The sequence below is a fragment of the Microplitis demolitor genome, chromosome 7, assembly GCF_026212275.2.
Source record: "Microplitis demolitor isolate Queensland-Clemson2020A chromosome 7, iyMicDemo2.1a, whole genome shotgun sequence".
NCBI classification, from domain to species: Eukaryota; Metazoa; Arthropoda; class Insecta; order Hymenoptera; family Braconidae; genus Microplitis; species Microplitis demolitor.
The window spans coordinates 9,192,480-9,202,769 of NC_068551.1; the positions used below are offsets into that span (position 1 = coordinate 9,192,480).

General features: G+C 29.7%; 1 protein-coding gene across 4 annotated transcripts; it reads right to left on the reverse strand.

Moving 5' to 3' along the window:
- Positions 1 to 532: 532 nt before the first annotated feature.
- LOC103574934 (ras-like protein 1) lies at positions 533 to 9,472 on the reverse strand. Of its 4 annotated transcripts, none has more exons than XM_008554504.3 (5): positions 9,348 to 9,472; positions 8,766 to 9,285; positions 1,164 to 1,307; positions 891 to 1,097; positions 533 to 820 (listed from the first exon to the last, which is right to left on the reverse strand). In XM_008554504.3, the coding sequence occupies exons 2-5, from the start codon at positions 8,892 to 8,894 to the stop codon at positions 716 to 718; spliced, it is 585 nt and encodes a 194-aa protein (XP_008552726.1). In that variant the 5' UTR covers positions 8,895 to 9,285; positions 9,348 to 9,472; the 3' UTR covers positions 533 to 715. The 4 variants fall into 4 exon arrangements, with proteins under 4 accessions (XP_008552726.1, XP_014295656.1, XP_008552727.1 ...); XM_014440170.2 differs by having other exon boundaries at positions 8,766 to 9,071; positions 9,183 to 9,472; XM_008554505.3 differs by having other exon boundaries at positions 8,766 to 8,964; positions 9,066 to 9,472.
- Positions 9,473 to 10,290: the final 818 nt, after the last annotated feature.

Here is a 10,290-nt window from a genome sequence, read left to right on the forward strand (position 1 = left end):
CAAGTATTTCATTTTTATTGAATCAAAAAAGAAAATTCGGAAGATTATAATTTTCTTGAATCAAGTTAACTGTTTTTTCTGTGTGGAAGTGTCAGTAAATTTTTAGCTATGAGACGTTACCAAAACATAGTTTGAACTTGTCTTTAACTATGATGAATCATTAACAGAAACGCATAGCAATGTTGTAGCCTATGAAGCATTGCGAGCTATTTTTTATGACGTGACCAAAGTATAAGATTAACAGCTTCAATTGAAATTACGCAATGATATTTGAATAGCATCGTGATACAAAAACAGCTTTACTGTGAATTTATTGTAACATCATGTGCTAAAAATATAAATTTTTTTTATTTTTCAACTTCGTATTCCAGCGGCATTCATTTATTCTTAAAATAGAATTGAAATTTCGAGCAGAGGAATTATCGTCATACTCGTTATCTTCTATAATCAGTTTTATGGTTCACAAAAATGAAGAATTAAATGATTTCTTTTGTGCAAGATAAGTTTTCTATTACCTTTTCAATACAAAAAAAAAAAAAATATCACACTGGATATATTTTTCAGTTTAAGTTATACATATAAGTAGCAGTTTTCTTAATAGCGTACCGAATTTAGGAAGTCGAAATATGCGCAAATGATATACTTTATATTTATATTGTTCATATTTTGAAGTTGCAATTAAACACTTTATGTTTAAATGAACGACACCAAATAATTACAGCAGACAACATCGCGTCCGACCACGACCTGCGTTATTTGCACGCATTCTTTTTTTCTTTTCTTTCCCACGATGTTCCTTGTCTTTCCTTATTTCTCTTACCTAATAAAGTTTAAATTAAATTACTTTATGTTTCAAAATTGCACTCAAAAATAACTGTCTGTTAACAAACCAAAGTATAAAAAGCATCATCAACTCCCATTCGAGTTTTCGCTGATGTTTCTACAAATGGAACACCGTATTGTCGAGCAACTTCCCTCGCTTGTGTCATATTTACGGCCCAGGATTGTTGAAGATCACACTTATTTCCAACTAATACCATAGGCACTTCTTCGGCGTCTTTTACTCTTTTGATCTGCTCTCTATACGTTCCTATATCCTTAAAATAAAAATAGTATAATACCATATCAATTTAATGTAATGCTAAATATATATTGAAGCATACTTCAAAGCTTTTTGCAGAATTTACAGCAAAGACAAGTAAAAATCCTTCACCGGTTCTCATATATTGATCTCTCATGGCACTATATTCTTCTTGTCCTGCTGTATCTAAGATGTCTAATAAGCAAGTTTCTCCGTCAATAACAACCTGTTAGTAATAAAAATTTTATAATATTAATTTATACTATTGATGTGATCTGATTACAACTTGATTCATTGAATAATGAATGAGATAAGTGCCCAAATGATTATCCATTAAGATTTTTAAAAAAATCTATTGTTACGTTCCCGTAATATTTCATTAATTAAATTAAATTAATTATTTTCAATAAATTAATTTTATGCAATGTAACAGAAATCGGTTACGATAAGAGAGTCGCCGTGGCTCGCGAGTAGTCAAAACAGATGACGATGCATGAGACCCGGGCCACGACGATTCTCTTACAGGGAACCTGAGATGCAGCGTCAACATTTTATCAACTCTGTTGGCTTTATTATATTTTCATAATGACAAAATAGCCAGTCTTGGGAGAGAGCTCCTAGAGCTCGAACCTCTGCTTTCTATATAATTAATAAACTCCACCATTAATTTTAAATCAATTAAACCTTTATTTTGGGATGCCATTGGCACCCCAAGGTTTTACCCGTACATTGGGGAACGCTGATACCAGCAGTCCTTACTCCCTGTCCTGCTATTAAGAACGCTGACACTGGTGACCTAATAATTAATCCAGCCCTGGGCGCTGCCACCGGCTGTCCAGGATTATCCAAATCCCGCATCCTCATAAACAATATGGAGACCGGGTCGTAAAATACTTAAAATCGCGAAAATAAAATAAAAACAATAATTTATAAAATAATCGATGACCAGGGCCCACCGGGGGTCTATCGATACTCCAGTGAAGCCAAACCTGGACATCAAATAATTAAAATTAATATTGGAAAGTTTCCAAAACATAACACTACATTGTTTTCTTTTACTCTCACATGAAAATTTTGTATAAAACATAAAAAAAAAATTATGTTAAAATCTCAGCCCTTAATAATAATTTCAAGAAGTTTCTATTAGAATTTAAAAGTTCCTCATTTAAATACCATGAAAAAATGGTTTTTTAACATTCTTTACTCCTGCAAACTATGAAGACATTTGTATTCGACTTAACTGACCGGCGTGCCTCCAACAACATTGCATTCCCTACAAAAAATTTCGTTGAGTCGAGTTTCTACTGCCAATACTTTTCTCGTTGATGACGTTATAAAGTGAAAATTTTCAAAATTACGGGTTTCTCATATTTAGCGATTAAACCATTGATAATAGACTCAAAAGTTCAGTGATAGTTTTATAGTACATCCAATGTATAAAAATGCTCTTAACAAATTTTTTGTGTTATTTAAATTTCAAAAGTTATGGATTCCTCAAAAATTATTTTCATCATTTTTTAGTTGCAGTGCGTAAGCTATTAGCGATAAAAAAAAATTTTGAATAAAATTTAGAGTACGTTTGTCGTTCTACAAATTTCATAGATGTTTCTTTTTTTAATTAATAATTCAATAATTTTAGGTCTGCCACGCCGTATTTTTATCATTTTTTAATTACAGTAGATGAACTATTGGCTATAAAATGATTTAATCCATGCTAAGTGTGTATTGTAACAGAGTGGAATGCTCCCGCATTTAATTTAAATTCAAATTTGACTCGCACCAAAAGAACCGGCCTCCGTCTTAAACGACCCCAGGCGACACAAAAAGAAAATTTTGACTTTTTGTTAAATTTAAGGCAACAATTTGTTATAGTGTAACTAATTGTTAACATAAAGTTAACAATTTTTTTTTGTGCTGCCTGCGACTATTAATATTGAAGAAAATACAGTCACTAATGCGCCGGGGTCGCTACGGTCGAGTCCCTCGACATTTGATTTTAGGGGTTGGCCAATCTGATTAGAGAGGTACGAGGCCCAGAGACGACGAGCTGTCGGTCTCTTGGCTCGCAGCAACCACCGTGGACGGGCGTGCTCTACTACTACTACCACACTATTATCTTGGTTTTTACTACAAGTACAACTACCATCTATTACTACTACACGTGCTAGCCATCTTGCACAGTTATAATGGGCCTAGAGCATATAAGCCCACGTCGCGTGAAAGCTTATTACTTAATTAATTCAACTAAATTTTATTTAAATTAATTTTTTCTATTAATAATTATTGTGGATTGGACCTGGTATATTTGAAAGGACTTAGAATGGATTGGTGGACGGAAGGAACTGGTTAGAGGTTTTGGTCATGGAGGAAAAGGATCGGTGAAAGAAGGACTGGTTATGGTTGGAGATTGTTGGTTTAAGTCGAGTCGTTTTGTTTAATTGTCGGGTTAAATGTTTTATTTGTCAAGTAATATTTTAGTATTTTAGGAGTCGTTTGTTTGGTAAAGTTAGTCGAGTCAATTGTTATAAAATTACTCAAGTCAATTTTGTTTAGTTAGTCGAGTCAGTTATAATTTTATCTAAGTCAATTCAGTCGAGTCAGTTTCATTAGCCATCTTATATTTTATTGTTCATTAATTCTTTTGTAAAGCGACTTCGTTTAAATAGATGTCATAGTTTTTTATATTTCAACTTAACACATTTAGTTAATGAATTTTATATTAACCTTCCTGATAAGTTAGGTATAACATCTCTCTTTAATCTTCTACCGTGTGGTCCAGTACGGGGTTATCCTCGTCCTGAGATTCCACTGAGCCTAGCTAGACAAGGTATGTAAAACACCTCGATTTTACACATTGGTGGGCCCTTATTTTATTACGACCACATTAGTTAATAAAATAAGTCGGACCCATTACAATATCTATATATTAGTCAATTCGAATTGTATCAAATCATTTCAAATTGTTTTGAATCATTTCAAATCATTTTTCTTAATCAGGGTTTTACACTTTACGAAGTTTTAGAAATATGTTATTTTTCTGAATGATTCAATAATTTTAAATTCCTCAAATCTTATCGCTATGATTTTTTATACACCGTGATTAAACTATTAGTTGTAAAAGGATATGCCAAGCAGCAGTACTCAACAATAAATGTGATTTTTTAAATCTAATGTTTAAAAAATAACTTAAAAATGAACTAAGTATATTTATTAATTGCGTATTTTATTATAGTTGCACAGAATTTTTTTAACAAGAATTACCTAACAAATTTTATACTGTGAGAATATCCAGCTAATACCTACATTTTTACTATCTTAGTAGAAATGGCATTCTATATACAAGCTATCGAGTACTATATTTTACAATGTGCACAGTGAATATTTAAAATTTTACTAGGCCCTCATAGTACCAAACTTTTTGAGTAAATTTTGCTAAAAAATTCTTTACATGCAGACAAGTACCTTAAGAGCAATCTTGATCAAAGCTAGAACAAAATCTTGAGGATGTTGAGCAAAGTACTATACCGATATATACCGTTTTTATGAATCTTGGCTAAGATTACTATGAGGGTAGTACCACACTGTACTATACTATTTTTCATAACTACTGGTATTGAAACTTAAAGTGTTTAGATTCAATAAAAACGAGACAATTTAAGAGCTATATTCAATTGTCGACTTATTCGACTATATCAAAAATCATATGATGGTTTTGAGACTTGTAATTAACAAATGCGATTTTGAAAAAGCTAAAACTAAGTCAGAAAAAAATTTAGGAAGAAGTAACTAGACGTTTTCTGAAGAAAGAAGGTGATTTGGAAATACCTTTTTTTTTTGAAAAGTGCAAAATAATTTTACATCTCAAATCATGATAAACATATACGTATCTATGAATGTTTAAAATTATGAACTCAAGACTACCATTCTAAAAATTTGATTACACAAGCAACACTGAGAGAACAATTTATTTGAACCAAAGAAATAAATTTATTTGACTCAACAAAATCATTTATTTCATTCAAATATATACTTGTTTGTAGCTAACAAATGGTGCTACAGTCCTACCATTCAAATATAGATTTGTTAACTATAAACTAATCATTATTCCATTCAAGTGAATCATATCTCTGTCTCGAATAAATATTGATTGTATCCATTCAAATATAGGATTTGTTTGCCTGAAACAAATCTTATTTGGCTCAAATAAATTGTTCTCTTAGTGCAGTTTCGACGCATTTTGATCAAATTTTTTTAAGAGCTACGGCTATTGCGCAAACACGAGAAATATCGTGAAACAAAAATTTTCGAAAATTTTTTTTTCTTTGAGAGTCCACCGGCTATGGAAATTTTTTTTCAGCTGAACCAATGAATGGGTCGGTCAGCAAATTTATTCAGCTTTAATTTGCATTTTTTCGAGATTCATACGATAACTTGCACTAAGATATCAGCCTTCAATCGAAAAATGATCCTTTTGAGTTTGATCATCGATATTTCAGGCACCAATGATTACGGGGTAAATTTGAGGGCGGCATTAAAAACTTAAATAAATTCCCTACAAGACCTCTTCATTATTTTTTAAAGAAAAAAAAAATTTTTTTTTATTTTCAACATCCATTAGAAGTACAAAAAAATGACTTTTTTTGGTTTTTTTAGTAAATTAACTGCTACTCTGTAAATATCGACTAATATTTCCAGGGACTTTTTTAGCCAATAACCCTGTAAATCTTTAAATTGATCTATCGAACCGTTTATCGGGGTCGATTGATCAAAGTTTTTCTAAACAATTAAGGGAACAAGTTTTGTTCCTTTAATTATGTAAGCATCATCAAAATGAAGAAATAATTTTTTTTCGACTTTTCTTCAATTTTCGCGTTGGTTATTTTCGCGTCAGTAAATGCAAGGAAAAAAATCTAGGCAAAGGTTGGATCTGCGGGCCAGCCCCAAAACTTCCCGCTGTTTTCGAGCTCAAGGAGCTCGAAAATATTAATGTGACTATATTTTCGAGCTCGAAAATCTTATTGCATGCAATTATTTTTTTAAGGGCTTTTCAAACTCTAACAAGTTACGCTTTATGCTAAAGTTTAAAAGTTTAAGAATCGAAAATCATTAATGAACAAGCGGTTTTTAAATTTTTATTTCCGATTATGTTCAATAAACTAAATGTATTGAGGCAGAAATCAATGTCAGTAATCGAAATCAAGAATTAAATGAGTTTTGGCTTAGGTCAGAGCAATAATATATCAAATATCCGAAAAAATTATTAAAAACTGTGTTTTTTCAATTTTTTCGTTGATAACATGGTTTAAACTAAAGAACAAGTTTGATGGCATTCTATGATGATCAAAAGAGACCATAGAGAGAAAAAGTTTGTATGATTTTAGACAAATTTTAGTACAGTACATTTTGATTTATCTGGAAAAAATAACATACACGCTGAAAAAATGTGGTAATACTTGCCATCTTAACGAAGTAACTATTCCTATCCTTACATTTTAATGATTCTCATTCTTTTATGTTAACTATTACTATTGAAGATAGTAAGCATTCGTATCTAGATAGTAACCATTACTATTCGTGATGATAACCATTACTATTTTAGAAGGTAAAATAGTAATCTCGGACATGATTCTGAAAATAGTCAGAATAGCTTCCTAGGACCTCAAAACGTCGACATCTGATGAAAACTCGATTTTCGAAAATCGGGGTGAAAACAATAACTTCCCGATATTTTTGAAAATCGTCGATTTTCTTAGCGGGAAGTTAAAAAGTCAGAAGTTCATTATAAAACGTTTTTTGTCTCTCCTGAAAAGTAGTAGTTTTTGAGATACGAGGTTGCGTCAGAAAACCCTCGATTTCTAACTGTAAAAAAACGCGCGGGAGTTTCAGCAAAACAACACAAATTTGATATTAATTTTCTTATAACACAAGAAATGTGTTACATTCCCGATTTTCTAATTATTTAACATAAAAAAGCAGTTAAAGTAAAATAACACAATTGGTTTGTGTTGAATTAACAGATTTCTGTGTTGAAAATCAAAACAAACAAATTAACACCAAATAATTTTTTAACACAAATACATAAAATTTCTAACTGTGTGGTTAGATTTTAGAATCAATCCATCAAGTACATTACAAGTTATCCGAAAAAAATACTTTTGAAAAAATTTCATTTTTAGACTATCGCCGAACGTACCTTACCGATTATGTTCAATTTCTCAACAATTGTTAGAATTATAGAGCCGCTTCAAACGTCACCTCAAGAAGCCAAATCGATTCATCTCTTCAAAAGTTATAGAATATTTACATACGTACATACACTCAGACATCCTCCTGAAAATAGTCAGAATAGCTTCCTAGCACCTGAAAACTTCGAGATCTGTTGAAAACTCGGTTTTCGAAACCAATAATTTCTCTTTTTTTTTTTTTTAATTTTCAATTCTTTAAGCGGGAAGTTAAAAAAATATAAAGCTCAAGTTAGGTGAGCTTATATTGAAATGGAAATTAATGTCTTGATTATTAATAGAAAATAAAGATATTAGTTACTTTTAAAATAAAATTAAGGAAAAAAGTGTTACTAAAATTTCTGCAAAGATATTTTTAAAGAAGCAAGTGTGATTGTCATCTTCAGTGAAAGACTAAGAAATACTTAGATGATTTTTTTTTTAATTTTTTCAAAAGTTGATAAATTAAACAAAGCTACGTAATGATATAATATTTATACTAAATCAGTTACGATTGTGATAATAAATGTGCCTTACTTTTAATAGAATGAAAAGTTTATGTTGTTAATGATGTACTATTAAAGTACTTTTAAGTATCATAATAATTACAGAAAGATAACTATAAAACTGATTAAACTTGATGACGGAAAATTGGTATTTTAATCATCAAAAAAGTATCTTTTTACTATCCACATTGTATCATTATTTGTAAGTTCACTATTGGATATCTTAGCGATATTTTTTTGGAATTACTTTCTGTAAGGACATTAGGGAACCAGCTCGGTGTAAAATAAGTTGATTTTTTTACCGTTAAAATAGTTAACGATCAACTTTTACTTCGTAATATTATCATTTTTCTTTTTTTTATGGACAATGTGTCGCTTGGGAAAAAAGTTTAGAAGAGTTAGAAACTGGGGTGGTAGAGGCCAGATTTAAAAAATTAATTTTTCATTGAAATTGAATGTCAAGTACTACTTTAACTTATAAAACCTTATTCAGAAATTATTAAACGATCCAATGGAACCATTGATTTTTCTCGTATGATTGATAAAGTTTTGTTTATCTTAATTGAATATCATCTGCTGTTCTTAAAAGATCAGCAACAAGGCCACAAATCATAATCTAAATGATCCTGAAGTTAATAGACAATTAAAAATTTTCGGATTTTTTTTAAAAAAACTGTAGGTGGAATTTTTTGAAATATTTTTTTTTTTATAATTTATCGTTTGGAAAAAAAATGCAAAAATGATTCGACGTCGACTAAATTCAGAATCATTAATCTAAGCCACTCATGATCAAAAGATCTCAAAATTGTGAGCGACGTATTACCATTACTCACACTATTTAGTTAATTCATATATTATAAAATTGATAAAAAAATTTCATGAATAATAATTACTCATTTCATAATTAAGTATTGCCGTGTTTTCTTTTAGATAGAATTAATTATTGTAAAGTTTTACCTGTTTTCTATATGAATCTTCAATTGTGGGATCATATTCGTCAACAAAATGATTTTGTATTAACTGGATTGTCAGTGCTGACTTTCCTACACCTCCTGCTCCAACAACAACTAGTTTGTACTCTGTCATTGTTCAGTTATTTTTTATAGTAGTTACCAATTGATTGATAATTTTAAAGTATCTATTATCTTAAAACTCACTTTTGAAGTAAAAAAAGGGTAACGTAACGAATTATTAGTTATACAATTTAATTGGAATCTTTTTTTCATTAATAAATTCAACTCATTTGTAGTAACTTACATTGTTCTGAAAAGGCATTTAAAAAAAATACTCGAATTATAAATCTATCAAGTTACATGTAAATCATTTAAACATAAACGTCAAAACTGATATTAATTGTATTAAATAATAACAAACGCTTGAAGATATGTAGATATATTATAATCGACATAAGATCCAATATAAAATTGAGAAACAACACTGTGTTTTTGGTTGGAACAATTATTCATTACATTATACTCTGAAATAATTAATTTAAAATGTTTATTGTTGTATTATTAACTGTTATAAATATAACTTAACATTTAAGTTGTTAAAATATAGAAAGCTGATAGCCACGTATATAATTTACAATGAGGTTGATAGAAATCACAGGATATAGAAATGACATAAACTTGGAAAAACTTATTAAAACATTAAGTATTAAGGTTTTTTATAAAGGTGCTTTTCTATTTGACACATAGCGGGGTGGTGGGGTTATAACTCACACACACTCATCCACCTCCATGAACTTGGCGCCAAAAATTGATTTTTTTTAATTTTGATATAAACAAATCGTTTGTTCGTCATTTGTTCTTAAATGGTTGTTAAATAACTTCATTTGTTCTAATATTATTTATTTTTAAAAAATTAAAAATTGAAATTTTCTCATGTTGCCGCTTTATGTCTCAAATCCGATTGTTTTTTTTTTCATTTAATAGCTTAATTTTTTTTATTGTTTGTTCGATCAATACAATTGTTTGTTCTATTGTTTTTATATTTTTATTTAATTTTATTCTGAATTTATTTATTATACCGATATTTTTAATTATCAGGCGCATGCGCTAGTTCATCTCACACGGTGGCGGATGTCCAGTACATATGGTTTGTTCGGATTCTCCGCTCGGCGCACTGGAGCGCTTGCAATATACCCGGGAAAATTTTAATTCATAATTAAATTTAATTAGTAGAAAAAAAGTGAATTACCAATTAAAAAAAAAATGTATTAATTATCAGTGTATTGATTAAAGTGAAATTTAAGTGAAACAAATCTTAGTATTTCAAATCGATCATTAATTAATAGAAATTAATGTAAATTTCGTGTGCGAAAAAAGCGTCAAAGTACTCTGGATGGTGAGTCCGAACACACCAAGATAAATAAAACAACAAAAAATATATAATTAATGAATTATTTGAAATATATATATACATTTGTATATTAAATATATTTATACATATGTATATACGGGCCGTAGTCCCGTGTCTG